Source organism: Postia placenta (assembly GCF_002117355.1).
Source record: "Postia placenta MAD-698-R-SB12 unplaced genomic scaffold POSPLAscaffold_1, whole genome shotgun sequence".
In the NCBI taxonomy this organism is placed as follows: Eukaryota; Fungi; Basidiomycota; class Agaricomycetes; order Polyporales; family Adustoporiaceae; genus Rhodonia; species Rhodonia placenta.
In genome coordinates this window covers 3,873,234-3,897,197 of record NW_020169832.1, presented here as the reverse complement: position 1 = coordinate 3,897,197, position 23,964 = coordinate 3,873,234, and the positions used below count along the sequence as shown (strand labels likewise).

At 53.1% G+C, this 23,964-nt stretch overlaps 8 protein-coding genes across 8 annotated transcripts; 2 read left to right on the top strand and 6 right to left on the bottom strand.

Moving 5' to 3' along the window:
* Positions 1–2,185: 2,185 nt before the first annotated feature.
* POSPLADRAFT_1043265 (hypothetical protein) lies at positions 2,186–3,166 on the bottom strand (the record flags this gene model as incomplete). The annotated part of the gene is made up of 3 exons (XM_024478263.1): positions 2,186–2,434; positions 2,497–2,690; positions 2,746–3,166. 3 exons carry the CDS (start codon positions 3,164–3,166, stop codon positions 2,186–2,188), a joined length of 864 nt encoding a protein of 287 aa, XP_024344918.1.
* Positions 3,167–4,119: 953 nt separating this feature from the next.
* On the bottom strand, positions 4,120–4,558 carry POSPLADRAFT_1128204 (hypothetical protein; the record flags this gene model as incomplete). The annotated part of the gene is made up of 3 exons (XM_024483716.1): positions 4,120–4,210; positions 4,269–4,393; positions 4,454–4,558. Coding segments are annotated over 3 exons (321 nt in total), but the record flags the coding sequence as incomplete, so codon positions are not given.
* A 523-nt stretch (positions 4,559–5,081) lies between these two features.
* On the top strand, positions 5,082–6,938 carry POSPLADRAFT_1043264 (hypothetical protein; the record flags this gene model as incomplete). Its single annotated transcript, XM_024478262.1, has 6 exons — positions 5,082–5,433; positions 5,489–5,541; positions 5,591–5,655; positions 5,707–5,852; positions 5,909–6,442; positions 6,496–6,938. 6 exons carry the CDS (start codon positions 5,082–5,084, stop codon positions 6,936–6,938), a joined length of 1,593 nt encoding a protein of 530 aa, XP_024344916.1.
* A 249-nt stretch (positions 6,939–7,187) lies between these two features.
* POSPLADRAFT_1043263 (hypothetical protein) lies at positions 7,188–10,310 on the bottom strand (the record flags this gene model as incomplete). The annotated part of the gene is made up of 18 exons (XM_024478261.1): positions 7,188–7,226; positions 7,310–7,457; positions 7,519–7,632; positions 7,689–7,711; positions 7,836–7,870; positions 7,987–8,025; positions 8,077–8,177; positions 8,236–8,459; positions 8,513–8,545; positions 8,612–8,678; positions 8,730–8,827; positions 9,167–9,276; positions 9,329–9,346; positions 9,407–9,509; positions 9,559–9,670; positions 9,735–9,816; positions 9,867–9,921; positions 9,978–10,310. 18 exons carry the CDS (start codon positions 10,308–10,310, stop codon positions 7,188–7,190), a joined length of 1,734 nt encoding a protein of 577 aa, XP_024344915.1.
* A 491-nt stretch (positions 10,311–10,801) lies between these two features.
* On the bottom strand, positions 10,802–12,677 carry POSPLADRAFT_1128010 (hypothetical protein; the record flags this gene model as incomplete). Its single annotated transcript, XM_024483691.1, has 8 exons — positions 10,802–10,964; positions 11,024–11,289; positions 11,342–11,482; positions 11,541–11,773; positions 11,829–12,120; positions 12,174–12,193; positions 12,243–12,296; positions 12,353–12,677. The coding sequence occupies 8 exons, from the start codon at positions 12,675–12,677 to the stop codon at positions 10,802–10,804; spliced, it is 1,494 nt and encodes a 497-aa protein (XP_024344914.1).
* A 1,909-nt stretch (positions 12,678–14,586) lies between these two features.
* POSPLADRAFT_1064439 (glycosyltransferase family 33 protein) lies at positions 14,587–17,807 on the top strand (the record flags this gene model as incomplete). Its single annotated transcript, XM_024481803.1, has 12 exons — positions 14,587–14,603; positions 14,657–14,815; positions 14,880–14,981; positions 15,048–15,144; positions 15,672–15,797; positions 16,080–16,270; positions 16,355–16,503; positions 16,559–16,648; positions 16,706–17,208; positions 17,260–17,374; positions 17,444–17,519; positions 17,583–17,807. The coding sequence occupies exons 1-12, from the start codon at positions 14,601–14,603 to the stop codon at positions 17,805–17,807; spliced, it is 1,836 nt and encodes a 611-aa protein (XP_024344913.1). The 5' UTR covers positions 14,587–14,600.
* A 279-nt stretch (positions 17,808–18,086) lies between these two features.
* On the bottom strand, positions 18,087–18,849 carry POSPLADRAFT_1038318 (hypothetical protein). Its single transcript, XM_024477367.1, has 4 exons — positions 18,737–18,849; positions 18,584–18,684; positions 18,427–18,523; positions 18,087–18,360 (listed from the first exon to the last, which is right to left on the bottom strand). The coding sequence occupies exons 1-4, from the start codon at positions 18,751–18,753 to the stop codon at positions 18,252–18,254; spliced, it is 324 nt and encodes a 107-aa protein (XP_024344912.1). The 5' UTR covers positions 18,754–18,849; the 3' UTR covers positions 18,087–18,251.
* Positions 18,850–20,077: 1,228 nt separating this feature from the next.
* POSPLADRAFT_1043258 (hypothetical protein) lies at positions 20,078–23,188 on the bottom strand (the record flags this gene model as incomplete). The annotated part of the gene is made up of 7 exons (XM_024478260.1): positions 20,078–20,605; positions 20,746–21,091; positions 21,517–21,946; positions 22,018–22,164; positions 22,490–22,835; positions 22,894–23,100; positions 23,144–23,188. 7 exons carry the CDS (start codon positions 23,186–23,188, stop codon positions 20,078–20,080), a joined length of 2,049 nt encoding a protein of 682 aa, XP_024344911.1.
* Positions 23,189–23,964: the final 776 nt, after the last annotated feature.

The window sequence follows — 23,964 nt, the reverse complement described above, 5'->3', positions numbered from 1 at the left end:
AGGGGGGGGTAATGTCACGAGTTGGCACGGCGCCTAGCCGTTTTTTAATTTTTCCTTTTCGCGGGCTCGAACCCGCGACCTCTGTACTACCTGCCTGATACGGACACATCGTTATCTACTGTACGATAAGATTAGATGGGGCGGCAGCGCACGGCACAGCTCGGGCTCCGCTGACACAGCCGCTCTGACTCACCGGCCCCCGGGGCCGCGTCGGCATGCTGTGCACGGACCAGCTGCGCACGGACCAACGCGCACAGCCTGCCCTAATCTCCCCATGTATATAAGCCGGCCTCTGCTGCCCTAGGGACCTCAGTTTCGACCTCTTGTCCCTAGGTCAGTAAGCCCATCCTGTATCCTTTTTCTTACTTAACTAACTAATACATTTCTTGTCCCTAGCCTTAGGTTTGAGCCTCGCTCACCATCGCTTCGGTGAGAATCAGTCGGACGCCCCCAGCCTTCAGGTATCCCCCAGTCGCTTGACCTCAAGTCGCGACAGAGAGTGTCTACTTGTGGCTGCTCATGCATACACACCACTCATCCAACATCTCTGACAGCAGCGCAGGAAGATAACACAGTGGTGGGACAGAGCATGGGGTATCACTGGATGGAGGCGACAATGCGCACAGGGGCAATGAGCTGGGCAGACATGACATTTTTATTATGGTATGACAGTATCACAATCTACTATAGTACATGTTTTGTAATAGCGAGCACAGTGGAGAATACAATATGTACATTCGAGTGCAACACAATGGTCGACGGGGCCTGCTGCAAAACGGGGAGGGGAGGGGGGCGGGGTGCTTGCATCACGTGAAAGTAAATATGCTTTGCACTGGGGTTGAGCGAAATTGACCGGCGGTCAAGCGCGAGGCTGGTTGCACTGGGGTTAAGGCGGCCCTTTTCAAACGGGGTGCAAAGCACTTTGAGCTGGGTTCAACCTGGCGGCGGTCAAACTGAGTTCATCCGAACGGCTGGCCGTGTACTGGTATATTCACCAGGAGCATGGGTCTCAAAATACATGCAAGACGATATTGAGACATTTGAGACGTGGGTGGGCAAGATGAAAAACTTCTCAGATTTGTCGCGCGTGCCTTGTCGTGTCTTGTGCAAGTCACATGATACGCAATGTTTGCCCATGGGTTACACTGCGATATGGGTAGCTGCCGGTCACCGCATGCCAGCCGTAGGTCAAATCGATAGATTTGCACGAGGATCAAGCAATTTTGACCGGGGTGCAAACTTGACATTGGTACCCCAGGCATCTGCAGGCCGTTCAAACGTAGGCTAAAGTATCTTCTGGCTGTGTAGTATATAACGACCCCGTGCGATGTAAGTACCGCACGCGATTGTCCCTTATGGGCATCGCTACGCCCGTGGACAAACGCGCCCCGCCCTGTTCGCACCGTTGTTCCAACACCATGAGCACGAAATAATCATATAGCCTGTTTTCCCTGAGCTTGTTGGGGTGATAGCCATGAGAGTACGCCATCCAATGCTTTACAAACACCTTTGAGCTGGATATCATGTGAATCATATGGGAAATTGTTGGCCATGACTTTGACATGATGCATAGCCGGCAGGTGAATTGAATTGGAAGGAATCTCTAGTAGGAGGGTCTAGCATGACACATTCATATCAATATGATATTAAGGACGAGTGGGCTGGGTATCGCATTCTCTAGTAGGCAGGCATTTTGGACGCGTCCTTAGGCGCCACGACGCATGGCGCATTTCGGAGATCAAAACGCTTATGTAAGGCGAAATCGCGTCTTACGGTTCGGACCCCTCAAATTGAAACAGACTACTTTGACGGGCGAATGACCGCAGTACGTATGTGACAGCAGCTTGCTCACGGTCCAAGAATTATCCCAGCCTACATTAGACTGTCCAGCCCAGCGAGCCCACAGAAGGGAAAGCGAGAAACGTGTGAGAACGACGCCGGAAAGACCGCCGGCAGATAACATCCTCGATGGACAGGGATCAATGGTGGATAAAGTTACAAACCGATGGGGATACCTACGGCGCGCGACGCCTACATAAGTCCTATTCCCACACCGGCGCACGACCACGTGACCCGGCAGCGACGCTTGCCCGACATACCCAAAAGTCAACAAAACGCTCGGAAGGAAGTCGAGGATTCAGAGTAAAAAGCAAAGGGCCACGATCCAAAGACTTCTCAGGACTATCTACTCCCATACCGCCTTACATTGCTGGGCGAGTGCATCAAACGTCCGCGGAGGCCGTCCAGTCACTCGCTCCACGGCATCATTCATTTTATTTTCATCACCATTTCCCGCTGAGACTTCAAGAGAGGTAATGAACTTTGCGTAGTGTTTAGGCAGGCCGACGCGCATCAACCGTTGAATTCGTTGTTCGCCGATAAGATTGACGTGTGTGATTTCGCGTCCCAAATGACTGCTGAGTTTGGCCGCAATCTGGACAGCTACAGTCAGCGCGTACATTCCCGCTGAGTTTACAGCCCGAAGAGGCAGCGTACCTCGTCGTGGGTCAATAGCTCAGGCCCCAGCACCCGATAATCGGTATTGTGCGGTTTCTCGTCGGTGAGCGGGCGGAATGCGACGGCTGCAATGTCGGAGGCGCTAACAAACGAGATCTTGCCATCGCCACACGCCGTATAAATCTTGCCCTCGTCTCTGACCGTGGCACAATGTATCCCCTCCGAGAAATTTTCTATTCCCTGCCGTTAGTCGGAAGATGTGCCGCAAACTTGAGCGAACAAACGCACCCATAAACCAGGTTGGTCGGAGCACACAGTACTCAACGCCAATGTCGTTAAGATGCTGCCACACTTGGCCAAGGAGACGTCCGCCTGGCTCGGCGGAGCTACCGGCCATGAGGACGAACCTATTGACACCGTGCTCTTTGACTGCATAGTCGACAAAAGCAATCATTGGCGATGCTGGATCGGCGGCTTCCGGTGCAACCAAGTAAATTGCGGAAACACCCTCGTCTCCCGGGAATTCATGTTGGAAGGGGGTCGCAAAGGTCGAAGAGTCGAGCCAATCGAACTTGACCGCCGGCATGCCGGATGGAGCTGCAGCCTCACCCCTGCGTGAGGCCAAGACGAATGGGATCTTCGCATCTTGCAACAGACGCGCAATACGTACGGAGGTCTTTCCCGTGCCGCCTGTGAGGAGTATTGCCATGCTTGCAGCTGGATGACTTAAAGGAAGGCTTGCGCGGTGTTCGGGATAGGACAACTGTTGAAGGCACGTAAAGCTTCGAGGCCACGCGAGAATTTAGGTCAAGAGATGTACAATATTTGAAGGTAAGAAACTCACCTCAGAAGATGAGAGTGTTGTGCTGAGAAACAACGGCGTAAGCATCGCATCTATAAGTACATTGTCTACACTACCAGGCACTTACGTGTCTCGCCCGGCAGAGCGTGCCCCACGAGTTTTCCGGGCCACCAACGTCAGTAGCAGATAGTCGCAGGAAGTACACGGCGGCCACTTACTCAGATCCAAGAACTATCCCTGAGCCAGACGGTACCGTACAGTGAGCCTACGAAAGAGTAACAATAGCGAGGATTTCAGTTACGTGTCTTCGAGGTCTGGAACGTCCTCATTTCGGTACCCTTTTGATTACAACTTTCGACATACCTAGTCCGTAGCCCCTGTATCATTGACTCACACCTCTCACCGACACATACCCCACACGCAACACCGGGTGTTGACGTCATACATAAACGTTTGAAACCTCCGCCATTGTCTACTCACCCACAAAACCCCAGAGCACACGCGCAGTCCCCGCTCTCTCGAGGGTATGTACGCTTCAGTGCATCCACCGTGCAGTGTCTTCCTGGTTACGAGAAGTTATAAAAATGCCCCTCCGTCAGTGTGCATTCTGGCACGCTTCATGTACAGCTGATCCATCACCAGTGCGATAAAACTTACATCGTGGGCATGTTGCTTTTTACCGGAAATAACATATGGGGGCCTAGACTGATGGGGACGCAGCGCTCCGTGCAGTTTTGTGTTCTATGCAGAAATAGCAACTGGTGCGGATGCCTTCGCTTACTCTTGTGATGCGACTTGAATCTCGACGAGCTACACAATTCCCGAGGAACATCAGCGGTAAAAATGGGTTACAAGAAACCTCAAACGGGAGAGAAAGTAGCTGTGCCGCTCACCTCAGCCTTCTTCTCGGACTGCTCATCGAGGTCCTTTAACCGGGCTTCGATGCGTTTGCTGAATAGGACACTCCGGTCACACGGGGTTACAGTTGCAAGAGGAACTCGGAATGCACATTTTGCTGCGAATGAGATCCAGCCGTGTTTCCATATTGCTCTTCGCCTCAGCCTGGTCCTGTTGCACAAGAACAGACCAGATAAACTTGTATGCCGTGTTCTCCTTGGTTAATTGGGCAAATCCCTGTTGTGTACGATGTGGGTAATCGCATCGAGACTGATTGATACTGGGACGTGGACATACTTTCTTCCCGAGCTTGTCCTCCGACAAATGTGCACCCGGCCGTTGCCGCGTCTCCACCGCTGCCGGGATGTCATTTTGTATCTTCTGGTAGTCCGTCGTCGCGTTCTACAGATGGATCAGTCGAGCGGCAGACATTAACTTCGTCGCAGTTTCCGAGCGGGCGCTACGGGTGTTGCATTGAATATGGTTGGTCCGGTCCTCCCACTAGTTGATGTATATATGCGACAAAGCTGACAAAGCGAGCAGGCAGGTGAGCTCAACCTGTAGCCTTATTCGCTTGCGTGATGAATAGTGCAACACAGAGCAGCGCAAGGCTGCGTTTGATGCTGCTCATTCATGATAAGGCTTAAAGACATAATATGGGCGTAGCATAGCTTGACCACTGTTGAATACCAGCGTGCCGTACTATGCTGCGAGGATGATCAGGACCTACTTCGTCTGTCTTGTGTGCCGCTGAAAGAATAGATTGCCTGCCAAATTGGGCGAATCCCATCATGTGGCATTTCGGCGCTTCAGCAGCTTGCGCGCTTCCTCTCCGCCGAGTCTGTACCGTTATACTACCCTCTAGCCTTGCTCACTGCCTCCGCCGCATCAAACTTCAAGCATAGTACACATCGACACATTGTAGATGTCGACACCTGCGGCTGCACAACGCAAGCCAGCGCCGCGGCTCCCGCGCCCCGCGGCGCGTTACTGGAAGGGCAAAGCTCCCAAGGGTGCCGGCGAGGCTCTGTCCTCAGATGACTCGGACTACGATGCCGAGCAAGAGCAAGAGCCAGAAGAGGAGGGAGATGTGCTCATCCAAGACATGCAGCAAGACGATGATGAGGATGCACTGGACGTGCAGAAGCCCCAGAAAGCGGCAGCGGCGAAAGGCAGGGCTATGAACGTCGCACTAAAGGACGTCAATATCTCAAAGGAGGGTCGTGTCATTGTTGCGGGCAAGGAGGAGGTCGGACGGACAGGTGCTGAATTGGAAGGTGCGTGTAGCACGCTCTGCCGGCCTGTCTACGTGCTAAATTCTATCTCTCTCAGAGGAAGAGGAGGAAGAGGAAGAGGCGGAGGCGGAAGAAGAAGAGGAAGAAGAGGTTTGATACATTATTCCAATCCGTCTGCAGCTAATGGTTCTCACTACAGTCTAGCGAGGAGGAGTCAGAGGAAGAGAAGCCCAAGTTACAGTTCCGGCCCGTGTTTATACCAAAGTGCGTTCCTTTCTAATCCCTCGTTGTGCAGAATGTTAAAGACAACCTCAGACGAGCACGCGCGACAATAGCCGAGAAGGAAGCAATGGCGGAGGACACGGAGGAGGCCGTCCGCAAGAAGGAGCTCGAGGCCGAAGAGCGCAAGAAGCAAAGCCACGATATGGTCGCAGAGAGCATACGACGCGAGCTAGCTGAAAGTACGTCGCCTCGTCGGTCTCCCCTACTCCGCTCATAGTAAACATAACAACCATAGAGGAAAAGGAAATCGAGACGCCCGATGTGGACGACACGGACGGGCTCGACCCCACCACCGAGTTCGAGGCCTGGCGCCTACGCGAGCTCGCGCGCATCAAGCGCGACAAAGAGGCGGCGCTCGCCCGCGAGCTCGAACGCGAGGAGGTCGAGCGGCGGCGGGCACTGCCGGAGGAGCAGCGTCTGCGCGAGGACCTGGAGCGTGCAGAGCAGAGCCGAAAGGATAAGCCAAAGGGACAGCAGAAGTTCCTGCAGAAATACTGGCACAAGGGTGCGTTCCACCAGGACGAGGAGATCTTGCGGCGGCACGACTTCACGGAGGCGACCGAGTCGACCATGGATGTGTCGCTGCTCCCGCAGGTGATGCAGGTGAAGAACTTTGGCAAGCGTGGGCGCACCAAGTATACGCACTTGCTCGACCAGGACACGACGGTCGCCAGTGGCGGATTTGGCGGCACTGCGCCTGTGAAGGCGGGCGGGACGTCCACTGCGGGCGGTGGCTGTTTTGTGTGCGGAGGTCCACATATGAAGAAAGGTATATACATCGCATCTTCCTCTAAGACCGTACCAATGCTCAGTTGTGCACAGACTGTCCGCAAGCCAAGGACCTTCCGCCGCCTGGCCGTATAGGCACCGGAGCCAACAGCACTGCGACCGGCTCACGCCAATGGGGCGCGCGGCCAGATAAAGACAAGGAAGACGGCGGATCATGGCGGAATCGTGACAGGGACAACGATCGCAGACCGAATGGCGACGACCGCGATCGCCGGAGAGGAGACGATCGTGAGGGGTACCGGGATAGGGATCGGTATGACGAACGTGATCGTAGGGGCGGCTACGACAAGAATAGAGAACGCGACAAGGGAGACAGGTACGCAGACAGGAGGCGGCGGTCGCATTCACGGTCGAGGTCACGTTCGCCACCGCGACGCGAGCGGTGGCGGGATAACGGGTCGACAAAGGAAAGGCAGCGCTCGCGGGAGCGGTCGGTGGATGACGAGCATGGCGCGAAGCGGAGACGCGTTGATTGAGCATCTCACGTTGCGGTTGTATCATACCTTGTATTGGCCATTGCTCACACCGTCATACGTTTGCTGAATACACTTTACTGAATACACATGCAAGATATTCGTAAAGCACAACAGATTATGTCCAACACCATAGCGACATCGGGTCATGGGAGTCCAAAAAACAAGGTATAGCCTAGATAGTTGTCGCAAAAGCAAGAAACCGTGGAAGTTCACCCGCAAAGCAATGATTGTCCAGCATACAGCATTTAATCAACCCATCTTGACCATTAGGAGATAGCGCACGCGGATCTGCGACGTATCGTAGACAATATACTAAGGATACAAACTCGCTCAATGCGCGGTGGTAAATATGGTGCTGGAAGTAGACTGACCTCGTTGTACTGCAGTGAGACATTGGCGTCGGCAACGTCCTTTCCAGGACCTTTCGGCATGTGACAGCCTTTCAGAGCGTCGTTCTCCAAGACGTTACCAGCGTCTTGCCATTCCGCAGGCTGCGTACGACCCAGGCCTTTCGTGCACCTGCAGTATGGAAATTGTCATGATCAGGATGAAAGGATGCCATACCACGTGCAGCACGCACATTTTGTTCGCCGCTTTGCAGTCCACATCGGCGTGATAGTTTGCATGCTGCTGCTCGAGGACAGGCTTTGCTGCGACCTCACACAGAAGCATAATCCCGGTATTGTCACTCAAACTGAATATCAGGGTAATGAGAATCGACGATTTAGTGATTTGTGTCGCCGCACTTACTATGCGTGGCAATAGTTGGCGGACTGCAGGGCATTCCGATCAGTATTCCTCCTTTCGAACATTGCTAATGACGCATACCTTAGACATCATCTAATAACAAATCCATATGAGTGAAAAGGCATGTCCAATAAATGGTAGAGAGCTTACATCAGCGAAGTATACGCCCTTGCCGAACATGTATCCTGATCAAGGTCAGCATTTCCGCTTTTTCAAGTCGGAAGAATTGTATACCAGTCACAGGTGCTAGAATAGGACCATCAGCATATGAATGGCGGTTGGACAGCGCAATAGAACTCACCCTCTGGTGGCGCAATTCGCAGACCTTGCGACAAAATACCTACGAAGACGGTTCGCTTGCCAGCTCTGGAAAGGACGCGCTGCGGCTTACCTGCGAAGTTGGTCGTGCGAGATCCGTGCCAGAGCAGGAGACGGTCTCCATCAGCAACTTTGTCATGGCCAGCCTTTATCCAGGCATCGGTTTCTTCCTGCCTGTGCAGACGGCCTCGTCACGCGTGTGTGCCATTCCTGCCGCAGCGTCGGGACATACCGTTCGACGCGGAACGCGTTTTGCACCTGCACCTGGTAATGCTGATGAGTGGCGCCATGGGTGTCTCGTGTGTACATCTCCAAGGCTGTGAACTCCTTGCTTCCGGGAGCGACGGGATCCATGCTTGTCAGATGTAGGGACCGGAAGTTGGCATCCAACGGGTTGATCGGTCGACCCTCGTCGTCTTTCGGAGTCGAAGACGCAATGAGTTTCGAGGCGATTTCCTGGAGCAGCAGCATCAACAGCGAGTCAGGCAGTGAGACAGTGGTGCACTTACCATGTCACCAAGTGCGTCTACTAGTTCCAGTTCCTGCAGGGGAAGGGGGGATTAATTCAGCAGGAGTCTCATCACAATATCCAATATCTTTGAGCTCACCCGCTTCAGGAGCATCGAACTGTCGATGACGGTGGGCCTGTTTCTGCCGAATACGTGCGGTATGATGCTGATGCACCACGTGAGCATGGGGACCATTATGCATCACTTTGTTGCTCACGAGTAGTATCGTCCAGTGAGTTCGTTCACAGCGGAACGGAAGCCTCCGTATTCTTGAGCTGTGGCTCCATTCGGTTGGTCAATCACTTCGGAGAGTATCTGCGAAAGACTGGATTAGCTCCAGCTTCGTAAGTATTTACACTCCTCGTGCCTTGAGAGCAGCAAAGCCATTGAGGATTGTGGACTTCGCAAGCTTGCCTAGCAAAAGGGTTTAAGACTGTCGACACTCCTCATGGTTGAACAAACCTAGTGGAAGCTTGTTTGCGTCGTAGTTCATAGACGAAAGTGTTGCGTCGATCAACCTGAATGCATTCATGAGTTAGAAATCCTTACAGTCTGCGCGGATGCTGCCTACTTCGCCGAGAAGATAAGCCTGCAGAGGGTCTATAATATTGATCGGTGAGCCGTTGCGCTTTCTTCTCATATAAAGCGACACACCTGAATTTCTGTGGGAAGCGTGCAGTCGGGTATTTTAGCGGGTTCCTCCTCTTTCTTGGAGGAACTTGCGTTGTCGTTCTTAGTCTCCTCCTCGTCTTCAAATACGCGCTCTACAATCACATTAATTGCCAAAAAGAACCGTTCTAGATGCAGTGAACGTACCAATCCATTGATATTTCCCTATTCACAGTTGAGCGGTGTGAGAACCACCCAACAGAGTATCTAACACTTTGCTCTGACCTTTCTTGGCAACCATACCATGCCGCTGAGACCACTCGACGCCCGCCTTCGCCTTGAACTGCGCTTTGAATGCATTGACCGCTGATGAAGATCCGAACGGGCCCTGTATTACACATGCAGTCAGCTAATGTTTCAATACCAAGACAGCTTACCCTCCCTACCTTCTTCTGCTGTTGGCCGTTCTCGCCTACACGGCCCCACCGCGTGAAGAGGGTGCAGTTCTCAGTGTTCCCTACAGTATGCAGCACCTGTACGACATAGAATCTGACAGCATTTCAAGATAGGCATCAGCAGCGAGGCGAATGGGTGAATAGTGTTGAGAACTGACTTATTCGCATTCTTCCCAACGTCGGTCTGGTTAAGTGTTGCATCCCAAACATCATCCACGGTCACAAGAACCTGATGTGTATCTAGTCTACAAGTCTGAGGGAATGCCTGCTACGGACTTGATAACACGCACCAACCATGCCGGAGCATGGATCTACAGGAGCAGCCCCGCGTTTGAGCACGGTGACCTGGGATTCCAAGAAGAAATAAGCCACAATGCAGCATCCACACTCTCCATACCCACCATCTTCGCAGGCGGCGCATCTTGCGACGCGTCGGGGGAGACGGATGCAACCCCCTGAGACGCGTCTGTGGCTGGCGCAGTGTCTGTCTTTACCTTCTTCGCGTCTGGCTCGTCAGCGTCTGAATCGTGAGCGGCGGCTCGGCCGCGTTTTCCTTTCGCCTTTGTAGCGGGTTTATCTGTCGAGGCGGCAGTTGATGTGGCATCAACTGCCTGTGCCTTAGACGACGGGGCACGGGCGCGAGTACTAGCCCTAGTGGCGCGTGAAGGGGGTTTCGACGCGTCGGACGCGTCGGTAGCGACAGTGGCAGTAGCGGCTTTCTTCTTCGGAGGCATTGCGGGGGGACAAGTGAGGGTTGAATGTATTTGAGGATAACGGAGGGCGCGCATTTATATGGCGCGTCACGCCCAGCTCACATGCGCGCCTGTAACTACATTTAGTAATATGTCGGCATCCCGCCTCTCCATATATGGCAATGTGCGGGTCCGGCGACAGGCTCGTTGCCACACCGAGTCATATTCAAGTCGCATCAATGATGTACGTCGTCTTTTTGGCAAGTGGCGAGATCTCGGCTCTTCCAGACTCTTGGCTGCCGTGATGCTGGGAATTGCATCGTGCTCCGTGCAAGGCCTTCCATTTTTGCCGTGGGATGCATTATCAGTGACTTCATTATGTGAGTATCTGTCCCATTGGTAGCACATCTGGGGTGTATATCTACCTCCTAACAACTGCTGTGTGTCTAACATAAATACAAGAATCAAAGCAAGAAAGCCGCGGCCATCCGCCGACACAAGTCCTCTCTAGCGGAAGTCTATCAGATGTTGCTTTAATGCTCATCCGAGCCTGGATGACCCCACAGCACAGTACGAACTGCGCCGTTGTTCCAATCTTGCACGCGCCGTCGTGCCAGTATCGAGAATGTCGATCGGTCTGTTCCGACAAAGCCCATGCCGAGTGATTGAATGACTCCGTCCAGGATTACAGTGTACCTGCACGCCGAACCGCTCCTGGTAAACATCCCTTGTGTGTTGCGGAAGAAGCGACGTACCATCTTCCATACAGCTCGATGGTCTGCGCCCGCTCATGGTCGACGCGAAGCCACCCGAGCGCACGCACCCCATCCCACCAACCTTCATCGGACTCGTCGCTCGTCATGATGACATGATGCGCCTCGATCCCGTGGCGTTCACGGAGCTCTTGTTGCACCTCGAATACCCGCCGTGCGAACACGGACAACGACGGGAAGCAGCCATCACGCGGGACTTCGCCGCACCAGTTGACGAAGTCGCCGCGCCGAGCGTGGACTGTGATATACTGAGGATGTCTATCAGTGATCCTGCACGGCATTCGACGTTGCATGACTTACTGGAGGTATAGGTCTGCCTTCTGGGACGTTTAGTGTGCGCCGCAAGTACTCCTCTGCAAGCTGCTCCAGGTCTCTCGTCCACCGGAAGTATTTCACGACAAACCTCCACGCGGGGCTGTAATCGTAGTCATATTCCAATGGCTGGTTATTTGCTCGCATTGTTAGCGGCTCAGCGCAACGAATAGCATGCCGTACTCACCCTCTCGCCACATACATAGTATAGATAATCAAAGCACAGGAGCTGCTCGTCCGGCGGGATAAAGACACGATGCCGTTCGGATGCTCGGGTCGGATGGGCGGCGGGATTTGCTAGGACGTCACTGCGCGTCTCGGGGAAGGCAAGTTTTGCAAGCGACCAGAACGACGAGTGTGAGTCATGTAGGAATCCAGGTATAAGCTTGACCCATTCCGGCGCCCGCGTGTACGATATGTCTGAGGCCGTCGTTACATCGTACAAGCTCATCTAGCTGAAGAGGATCGAACGCACCGAGATTAAGCATGAGGGTCGTGTAGCTTCCCCGCGGCGCGTCCGCGGGAATGTTGTCCACCTCCCAGATGTTCCAGCAACCGAGATCATCCTGCTCGGCAAGGGACTCTGCGAGCGCAATGTTCTTGATTTGGTGCCATTCAAGTACTGGCGCGCCGATCTCCCGCGCGAGGCGCGAGACGTCGAAGATCGCAGAGAAGGCGATTGGTACGCTCGCACCGCCAATATGCGAAGTGAATGGTGGGATGACGGGGACACGGTCGGTGATGAGCGCGAGGTAGATTAAATTCCCCTGGTCTGCGCCGTCAGAGGTGCGCAATTGAGAATGCTAGCGAAGAGACGTACTATTGTCATAACATCATTTGCTGTGGTAAGGTCAGCCAAGTTGATTACTGCGAATTACTAACGACATACTCCAGCCCGCTGAAAGCCAAGAGGTCATGTATCTAGTATCATTTTTCAGACTATCTGCGCGAGTCGTCGAGTGAATACCGACAAAGAATCTGATTCAGCGCATGCTTTACCTTTAAAATGCGCAGTTGGTGGACCAGCGAGGTATGTCTCCGGTCGAAGACTTACGGGAAGTACGTCTTCACGGTCTGGCAAGTGCTCCACTCTCGGCGGGTTCAATGCAACATTATTTTTATCGAGGTCAGCATGTGATAATGCATCTGACTTTGCGAACGATGTCCACAGGAAGAGCCCAGAGAAAGCAAGAGCAATGGTCACAATTGCTGCGGCAATTGAACGCCTCAGCGTGAACTTCGGGAAGTCTAGCGCCACCGGCGAAGGAGGAAGAGCCACCTTTCCACTTGGCCTCAGCGATGGCAAGGCGAGTATGTTCCGCATGCCAATGCGTTGTGAGCAGCTCGTGGAGCGCTGCGAGGTGGCTGCATATCAAGGGGGAAGAATTCTAGCACATTATAAAGACAGGCAGGTACTCCTCGAGATCGCCCTTCACAGGGGCGCCCCATCAGGTCGCTGGAAGGCACGGAGCACAATTAAGGGGCCCAGAGCGCCAAGGAGGGGCGTGAAATAGATAACATCTGTTAAGTGATTCCATCACGATTTTCGGTATGCTCTGGGGTGCCGTACATGTTCATATTCGCTGCCTTGTTTGGATCGTTGACTGAGAGGACAACAATCGTGTGGCGAAACGTGTCAGGGGCGTTCACGCTAGTCCCCTTTTGTCGACCGAGGGTGTCAGGTTCGGGGATGGATGGTCCCTTGCAGCTTTTCAAGAGAGGTATTGTCACAGTTTCCCTAATTTTACCTAATTTTTCCGCTATTTCTGCGGACATATCAAAGGGTATAGGGACTTATCCATACTTATCCGTCCGCATATGGGTACAGCTGCATATCTAAGGGGTTATCCGCTTAAATAAGCGACACATGATCTTGTTCTGGACACATCAGGCAGGACTCTGATGCCGGACCTTTTCTAGATAGAAACCAGACTCCTTCTGGACCATGACATCATTCTGACATCATAGATAGGAGCTAGGCTCAGGCACTAAGCCATAGGCCGGTCAATTCTGGACCCTAGGCCCAGGGCAGGGCAGGGCCAGACTATGACATCATATATGACATCATAGAGCACATGATACTTAGTAATCTTTACCCAGCTAGGTACCAGGGGTCCATTACCGGTCCCTGGGGGGTTTTCCCTCATGTATATAAGACAGCATCCTGGGGCACCCTGTCCCCCAGTTCTATTCACTTCGTTGTTGCGCTTAACAGCATTACCTCCCCATACTTAAGTGCTATTATCTCCCCCCCTCAATATCAAGCTATAAGGTGGGTTTGTAGGTTTTGTGATAGGTATTTGACATCGGTGCCTTCGAAAATTTGGCCGGGGAACTTTACGCGCGACTCCCAGATCTCGCTATACTCGTCAGGCTTGCCGATCGGGATCGTAAAACTACCCATCGAGACACAGATCTTGTGGTGCTTTATAATCTTAGCGTAAGCTTCCAAGTCTCTAAACGTCAGGAATGAGCAACCTGCAGTGTTTAGAGAGAATAAGAAAGAGTTGTTGCGCTAGACCGTTCCGGGAAAATATCCTCCAGAGTTTGGACAGGTTATCAACATGAGGCACCGAAGAGAGGGGTATGTTATTGACAGTTATTGACATGGTTAATATAGGCCTTTAAACAGCAGCTACACATCATCTGTCTCACCTCTGTCCGAGCAGAAACCATTGTCAGAATCAGCAAATCGTCTAATTTGTCATCAGCATCAGCAGTGGTGACTGCCGTTCTTGTCAAGCGCAAAGATGTCTTGCCACATAACGCCTGAGCCTATTGTGATACATCTTAGTGAGATGGAAGAGTGACGCGAAGGCCTGGAACTTTTGACATCGTTACATGTTATTAGCGCTCCTAAAATGCCTTGAGTTTTCGACACAGTTAACAACATAGTTGATAAAATGTCAAAAACATAAGGGGTTTTGACGGAATAGTATTATTGCGCTACTAGTAGCCTAGTTGCCAACTTAGACTTGAGATACGACTCCGCGAGATGGTGTGAAACTTACTGTTTACATGTGAGGTTTACAGGCTCTTTAGTCTCTTCTCAAAGCCCTAGGTCTGATCCTGTGAAGTTTCCCTCCCATAAAACGAGACTTGAGCGCAGAGAGCCCGCCAGGCCCGATCTGAGATCGGCGCGTAATACGTTCTGAAAGAGGAAAGCCATCAACGCGTCGAGAGAACGCGTCAGCTGGGTGGCTGATACGCCGCGGTGCTCACTCTACCATAACCTTCATCTTCCACAATGGTCAGTATTCTCCCTCCAAAATTCACATTTTTGATTAACCATATGTTCCTCAGGAGCCTTCTCTTCGTCTCGTACCCGCACCTGCACCCAAGTCCGCGTCGGTGAGGGACACTGCGAACAGCCTCGGTCTGCACGACAATCTCCAGTATGGGCCTCGTAGCATCGCGGCAGAAGTCACTACGAACAGTGGCATAAGGGGCCGACTAGAGAACGTACGTCCTGCAGTATCATCTTTATGAGGCTCTTCAACGAACACTTCACCTTCGGGTCGCGTAGTGGCATGAGACACAGGACAACCTCAAGCTCACCATGCAGCGCAACATGTTCGGTCTGCACATGCCTATGCGGCAGCTTATGGAGCGCAAGCTCGTGTCATACGTGAGTGTACCGCTGAGTGGGTACAAAAACTCGATACTGAGTACGCTCTTGTTCCACTCCATCCAGAACCCGCACATGCCTGCATTTCCTCAGTCAAACATCCACCTCGACATCCTAATGGGGCGTGATGAATCGCTCGAACCAGCGGACTTTATGATGTCATGTACGTGCTCCCTGTCCTCTTAGCCGTACTCGTATCTGATGGCATCCCAAATCCTTGACTTGTTTCTGCCAAACAGCGTCCGAGGTTGCACAACCGCTGGATATCCACGCCGAGATGGAGAAGAAGCTGCGCATGTAGATGTATACCTTGTTCTTTGTACCAATATGATTCTTGTCTTCCATCCGATTTGGCCGTGTGATCCTGCCAAGGCTACCCTTGCACTCAGTGTTCACATGCCATGCACTAACGTCTGCAGTGGACCCAACAGACAGCTTAGTACTTGAGAGCTTGAGACCGTGGCTTGTAGAGAACAGTCGGACGTCATATGGTGTATACGCGTTGTAACTTGCTGCCGCCGTGGGAAGCCATACAAAACGCTCGTCTTGACCACGTACCATTGCGACTTGAATATTTGCATCTTTCCACTGGAACTAAGCTACGGATGCTGGACTTTACCACTCTCGTTCCCCAAGTTATTGTTGTCTTAGCTCTCATCTGGGCAACATGGTTCGTACTGAGACCGCGAGCCAGGCCTGCTTTGCGTACGGCGGCCATTCTAGTGCTGGGCGACATAGGTCGCAGCCCACGCATGATGTACCACGCTGAAAGCTTTGCCACGAACGGATTCGAAACGTTTCTTGTGGGGTATCCTGGTACGTTTTCATACATCATTCCTGGATCACCAAGGCACCGCAGCTCGCCTTCGTCAGACTCGGGCAGGAATGCCTTGACAGGCAGTTAGGCGTCGCCGCCAAGTGATTCCTGTCTGCATGGTCTTGTTGGCTGTGTGTGTCTGACAAGAGGGATTGAGTGGTAGCCAAGATATAAGGATTGGTGAGGAGCTGCCTCCGCATATGCGCGGCGGAAGCTTTGTGGGCAATGAAGAATCACTTCAGGCTTGCGCGATCTGCCTATGTCTCACCGGCATTCTGCAGGCTCGAAGCCTGTCCCTTCGCTTTTGTCTATCCCTCTCGTACACTTCGTCTATCTCTCGACGCCGCCTGCCTACCTGTCATCACTGCCCTTCGTCATCGCCGCCCCGCGCAAGGTGCTCCATCAAGTCTTTAGCATCTTGCACGCATTGCTCGTGCGTATCCCGCACCCGCCTGAGTTCATCGTCGTCCAGGTGCGTTCATTTATGTGTAAAGAACCAGCGACGCGGACTAAATAGTTGGCGTGATCGCGCCGGTACATTCGCGTCGAAAGAAAGAACCCACCCAGCATCCCAACTCTTGCGCTTGTATGGCTCGTGGCTAGACTGCGGGGAAGCAAGGTGATCATCGATTGGCATAATCTCGGCTACAGTATCCTCGCTCTGAAGCTGGGCGACAAGCATCCTCTCGTCCGGATAGCTAAGCAGTGCGCATACAGATGAGTAAGAAGATGTGACAGAGCTCAATCGTGCTTGCCATAGATTCGAGGCGTATTTCGGACGGTCTGCGTATGCACATCTCTTCGTCACGCGCGCCATGTGCAATTTCCTCGTCAAGGAGTGGAAATTAGAGTATGTCTTTCTCGCATTCAACTAAACTCTCGCATGACAAGCAACTCAACACCACAGGGGTCATAAACTCATCCTGCACGACCGGCCCCCCGCACGCTTCCACCGTGCCTCGCCAAGCGAGATGCATGAGCTCTTTCTCCGCCTCCAGCCGGCACTTGCGCTCCCCACTCTAACATCCTTCTTACCTCCCTGCGTCCCACCGTACTCCACGCCCTTCACTACAATGCCGCAAAGCTCTGACACCACGGCGATGGGCGCGGGTGCGTCCCTGCCCATGCCGCGCGAAGACCGTCCAGCACTGCTCGTCTCGAGCACATCGTGGACACCGGATGAAGACTTCAGCATCCTGCTGGATGCGCTCGTACGCTACGAGGAGCGTGCGCGAGAGTGCCGTCGGCTGCCGAAGGTGCTCGCAGTCGTGACGGGCAAAGGGCCGCTGCGCGATAAGTACATGCGGGAGATTGGACGCATGCAGAGTGGCGAGGGGGGCGGTGAGCCCTGGCAATATGTGCGGTGCATGAGCATGTGGCTGGAGGCAGAGGACTACCCAATTTTGCTCGGTGAGTAGCGCATTTCTCGGATTTACTGGATGCTGACTATGACGAACGCAGGATCTGCGGACCTTGGGATCTCACTGCACTCAAGTTCGTCTGCCCTGGACTTGCCAATGAAAGTTGTCGACATGTTCGGGTGCGGGTTGCCCGTGTGTGCACTTGGCTTCGCATGGTGAGTTGCGCCTGCGGCTACTGGCGTCATCAGAAACAGGAGTGCTGACGAGGACTGCGCCTTTGGCAGTCTGGATGAACTCGTCAAAGACGGGACAAACGGGCTGGTGTTCCACAATGCCGAGCAGCTAGCCGCCCAGCTCGAGGTAGGATCAGCAGTCTTTGCCGTGAGCATTCTGACTGAACGTTGGACAATTAATGCTACATAGAGCCTACTCTCGTCACATCCTAACTCGGCTCAGCTGGAGACTTTACGTGTGTCGCTGCAGCATTCGACCCCGATGTCGCCCTCGACGCACACGTCGTCAGCTTTCGCCGAGGGGCCCCAAGAAGAGGAGGACGAAGAGTCATGGCGCTGGTGTACGTGGGCACAAAACTGGGATCGTGTCATGCGGCCGCTCTTGCTCAAGGATGTAGGAGGCGATGACCTGTGAATCCTGATTGGAGTTATTCGGGTACACGTTACAGTAACATGTCATATTCGGCTCCATCCTTTCGATAAGTAGTCGTCTCATTCCTCCTATCCTGCGTTGCTTTCGTGCTCTCGCCTGCGGCATCCTGCCTACCCGAGCCACTGCGGCCAAAATATATGCGCCCATGTCACGGACGCCTCTGGCACGCCCGATCCTTGGCCCTTCAGCGCTTTAGCTTCAGGATCATCGCAGTCTCGAGACCTAAACTCCGGCGACGCAAGAGGTCAGCATACTATGTCTCCGCGATGCGATGGTCCGTGGTATATCTAAGCAGATACTCGATAAGAACCATACAATGTCATGACCTCATAAAACTCAATAATGTGGCTGGAGAAAGCCTATCGTGGCACAACACAGCCATATGGTATATGCGTGGACTCCCTTCGGAGGCGATGTCTCACAATTCTACAAGAAGGCCTGAGCTTGTAATTTCCAGACCTTTGCGTATTCCCCATCGCGCTGTAGCAATTGATCATGCGTGCCCGTCTCTGCAATCGATGATCCATTCATGAACCTTTGTATAGCGATCTGTCAGTTGGACCACGATGCAAAGCAGGAAGTCCCGCAACGATATACTTACAAAATCATGTCAGCGTGCTTGGTCAGGTTCCCGAAACGGTGCGATGAGAACAGCATTGTCCTCCCCCCTCTCAGCTCTCTCAGCCGCGCGAAGAGCTCTATAAGGCATAGCAAACATGGTCACTAACAGTCAAAAAGCAATTTGGCGAGGTACGTGCCGTGCTCTGCAGTCGGATCCAATGACGCGCTTGGCTCGTCAAACAGCAACAACCCAATTAGAGACTCTTCTGACACAATCGAACGCATGAGCGTCCGCGCTCTACCGGGTCTGTGAGCCGTGAAGCTTCTTGGTCTAAAACTGTAAAACATACACAGCAAGTCGTTGCATTTGACCTCCGCTTAGCCCTAGGTCCCGTGTCGCCCATTGGTTTATGGGACGACCAAAAATCGTACGCGTATCCGGTGGAAGGCCGCTATATGTGTCTTTCACGGGGCGATCGATATAAGTATCAAATCCCTCCGGCAGAAGTTTGATAAACTCCTCTGCTCCGCCAAGTCTTGCAGCCAAGTGAATTTGCTCATCGCTAACTTCGCTAGATGGGTTACCAAGAGCAATATTTTCTCGGATCTGGGCAATCCCGTTTCAGAGTCAATGACAATGCGTGAAGCATGAAAGATGTGTAACGCACTGTCAGAGGGAAGTGGTTGTAATCTTGGAACAAAACTGCCATTGTCTGGCGGAGGTCGGCCAACTTTAAGGATCGAATGTCTCGGCCGTCGATAAGCACCACGCCTTCATCAACATCATAGATGCGAACAAGCAATTTAAGGATTGTACTTTTCCCCGTCCCGTTTGAGCCAACAATTACCTAAGTGAACACAATCAGGCGCGAAACTCAACTGTCCCTTGAAGGGACATACGCATAGCTTTCCGGGAAAAATGTTGAAGGACACGTTTCGGAGAGCGTATGTATCACTGCCAGGATACTTGAACGAGACATTTCTATTGATATCAAACCCAATGTCAACGAAGGGGCACGGGTGCGAAATGTGACACAACAACAACCCACTTGAATTCGATGGCAAGCCCCGCTCGCATCTTCTGCACATCCTCAGGAAAGGGCTCGCGACCATCTTTCACGATATTTGGAATCTGAGCGACGTCATATAGTTGCCGCAGCTTGACCAGCTGTTCAGCCATGGACCCAAATTGTTCAATAAAGCGGTACAATTGATATCCTAGAGTGTTTGCGGTTTGCTCGATCAGATGCATTGAGGCAAGCGACAGTGGTATCGACGCAGGATATTGCACAGCTTGTAACGCAAACATGACCTGCGCAGAAATTATGTTGGTACTGGTCGCCTGGTGGTAAAGCACTGGCAGGACAGACCTGGGGCAGCGCACTCCAACACTGCTCGAATAACGATGCAACCGTGAATATGTTCCCGCGTTGACTGCGTTGATACATCTCCCACAAATGGCCACCAAGATTGTCGCCCAGATTTTCCGTTAGTCTTTTGATCTCTGTATTTACACACGGGATGAGATGAGCATTGATCCTAACCAAGATGTACATTCATGGAAGGTATGAGGGGTCTTCAGCCTACCTGCAGCGCAGTAAGCTCCTATATTCCCCGCCACAAGCTCCGTGCGATAGCGTGCCTCAGAAATCAGGGCTCTGAGACCTTCTAGTCTGATGAAGTCTTTATTCCTAGTGTTTGCAGCCCAGACAACTATAGACGGTGAGAGGACAGTCAACTATTGTTCGGGTTTCCACGAGACTTTCCTTACGTCCAGTACGAAACAAATATCCTGACCGATTGTTCGCCAGTCGAAATCCCGAGTGCGCGATTGCGATCGCAGCAATTAACAAGCCGCCTGGCTGTGCCTTCAGTACGCGGATGAGCACCGTGACCTGCCCGGTCGTTTGGACCGTGATCGTCAACGCGGATGCCATCATGTCAAAAGTCGACCAAGCGGCGTTGGGAAAGTACCCAGGATCTACGTCGTCGAGTTGGCGCTCCACGACTGCATCACCGAATGTGGGGACATCGAGGCGTGCACGTGCGTGGGCAATATGCACTTGGTAGTACTGCTGGAGCCGAGTCTTCATGGGATGCTGCAACTCTTCCTGTGCAAAACTGAGTAGGCGCTCTACCACAGTGCACACGGTGTGTCCCAGGAATACGCGCAGGAGGAAAGACTTGTCTACTGTGCGGATCTCTACCGCCGTTTGTACCTATTACGCCACAGCAATGAGTCTCGGGTTATTTCCTGTTGCTCATAAAAGCAAATACGACTCACGACGGAAAGAAGTTGTCCTGAGTACCTGTGACACGCTTTTCAGCAAGATCATGCTGCCATAGCGCAGTCAATGACAGACCATAGAGAAGCAGCAGGTATGAGCGCCAAGAGAAGCTGTACCAACGCGTACAACCAGAGCAGCGTGAGCCCATTCCTGATCTTGAGCATGTCATTGAGCACGAGTCGAATGTATGGCAAACACTGCACTATCTCTTTGTATTGCACCAGTGTTGCGGCGCCGGGAATGCGGGAACGCAGAGAATCTTTCCGCTCCTCATATAGATCCCAGACACCAATGCGGATGTGTTTGACGCGGGCTGCATCTTCAAAATCGTACGCGCCATCCGTGGAGCCATTCGCATCTTGGACTGTCTTCATCTGTGAGACCGTGTACGAGGCGTGCAACGAATCTGGTGGGCATCTTTATGAGGAAGAATGTCCATGCATCGTGCCCCGGTGACCCTGGATGTGATGTCAGCTTTGAGCCAGCCGATGTCTATCAGCGCGCCAAAGAACAAGTCAAAGCACGAGTACCAGGAATATGAGAAATATGGATAAGCGACGGGTCCAAGAAACCATCAATTAGGCGACTTGCACCCGTCGCAGCAGATGGACGAATGCTCCATGAAAATAGTATTATGCCGTCTCTGATAGCGTAGCAACACAGCCTGAGATATGAGATAAAAGTACATGTGCGGGCGCTGAGTCCGGCGTATTGTGGCTCAGGCGGGTGATGGGGATTGTTCGAGTCATCCTGCTTTTTTATGCGGTGAGCACGTGTACGGAGAAGAAGGAAACGCAATCTTGCGATACCCTTTGACAGCTAAGCGCCTACACTCTACCAACCTACGCCATGATGGTGGGGTGGTGACGTCGGAGGTCTCTGTCTTGCCAGTGCCGCCGGTAAGAAGGCCGCCGATGCGACCAAGCCCGTCGACGATGATGGACCCGGAGTCACCGGGGGCTGAGAACGCGCCGGAATTGTTGTCGTAGTTGTAGATAGCCCACGCCATCGACTCCTGACCGGTTTCGTCGTCGCGAACGAACAAGGAGACTCCCGTCGCGCGTCCGATGATGACGCCGGTGGCGCTGCCGTTCTTGATGACGAGCAAGCAGGCCTCGTTATTGTGATTGAGCGTGTCGGGGTCGCGCATGCGCTCTTCCGTGATTATATCGCCGAGTTGGAGGGGACGATCGTCGAGGTACTTGAAGGTTGGCTTGCCGTCGTCGCGGGGATACATCTTCGAGGTGAACTGGTGGGGCGGGATCTCGGTGCCTGAGTGTACAGTGTAAACGTTAGACTAGACAGCCTGGGTGAGATGAGTCGAAATACACCAAGATCAATACAATTGCCCCTGAATGCATCCTTGAACTTGTCACAGTCAAGCTCAAACGCGCCCCAGTCTTTGGTAAAGCCTCCGGGACCGACATTGAAGGCGATGGCAGGGGAGAAGTGGATGCAGCCGATGTTGCGCTGCCCCCAGTCCTTCTTGACTTGCGCGTAGCGCGTAGAACTTCTCGAGCTCCTCGATCGCCTCATTCGCTTCGTCCATCAGGTTCTGGGTCTTCCTAAGCTCCTTCTTTGCCTCCGCAACATCCTCCTTGTCGTCAGCATTTACCTCGCCCTCAAACTCGTGATCTGCCGCTCATGAAGCTCCACCATGATAGCGTGGCGGCCGATACGGACCCTGATGGAGGAGAGAAGTTTATGGAAGGCGCAAGTGCCGAGTAACTGCACATTATTGGAATTACTCGGCACTTCCGCATCCGTCTTGAAGAGGACGTGGTGGCAGGTGAGACCCGACCTTGTCACTGTCACCGCTCTCGGCAAAATAGAGGGTCATGGTGCCCTGGGCGTCCTGCCTGTCAGAGGCAGCGATAGGGAGTCCGAGAGCGGGGGTAAGGGGACCGCGGACGTCCACGGTGGCGTTGAAATCGGAAACAGAGCGAAGAAGCGCTGGACCGGCCGACCGCTTGTAGACGGACTCGCGGTATTCAACTTCGACGTCATCGATGTCGAACTTTGCGAGAAGGTCAAGAATGTCGTTGCTTATGCCGAAGGCGTCTTCGCCGTTAAGCGAATCGGGACGAACACCGATCCAGATCATGACAGGCCCGCGAATCTTCTCGTCCCCCGTCGCCATCGGTGATGAAACGAACGACGTCTATGGACGTCCAAGAGACCCTCTGGGCATTCAGCAGGTCCCGAACCAGGGGACCTACGTCCTTCCAGACGACGTTGAGCTTGTGCCCGAACACCCCACGTGCCTGCTTAAGCTTGCGATAGGACTCGGGACCCGTACGCTTGACCCGGGGCGTCTTCGAGCTCCCCGTACGGTATACGGGCTTCGGGGAGTCGGAGAGATGCCCGAGTAGTAGAACATTGCTTCGAGCTTGGAGACATGGTAGGGAGGGGAGTTGGAGGAAGCACTGGACGCATAGTCGCTCAAGAGGTTGTGCTGGGAGAACTCACCCTCCGTGGGGGAGGCAGAAGAGCTCTGGGCACATTCCCAGGCATGGACGATACATGCGGTGACGAACCCCGAAGAAATCACTAAACGATAGACGAGCGGATCAGTATGAGAGAATAGTAGTAAAAGGCGAAAGAACTTGCTTGCACTCATTTCGAGGGTGTTTCCGGGAGTTCAAGATTCATGCCGAAAGCCTTACAAGCCGGAATCCGTGTGGTCTTTGAGGTCCAACCCATTGACTGAATCGAAGTTCTTTAATAGGGGTGCTCAATAGGGGCACTCAATATTAGAGTCGCTCGTTCGTTCGCGGGATGCCCGCACTTTTTTGGCAACCCCGACAGATCGGTGGCCAACGGATCAGTCGGGGTTGGAAATACCCGACAAAGGTGGGCGCTCCGCGCACGAATGAGCGAGTGACAACCATTGAGCAGCCCTGTCGTTGAACCTCACAAAGTCCGCGCTCGATCTGCGACTGGATCAATACTTAACCAGGGAACTCTACTTGGAGGAGAATGATTTGCGATTGGGCAACGAGGCCACGCGCTTGTCCAGGTATGTCGTGACTCGTGACCGCTGACTCTTCTGTCACGAGCATGTCACGCACGTGCGGTCAGCGTGATCAATGCGCACCCTGACAGTCACCCTCAGCACCCCATTGGACAAAGCTGCGACGTCCGTAATTGCGCTCACCGCGGCGGTGCTGTCTGATAAGATATCCTTGGCCATCTCCAACAGGCTTCCATCCCCCCTCTCTGCACCCCAGGCCGAGGACAGGTCGAGGGGATACCAACATGGTAAAAGTTTTTCCATTGCACCACGACGT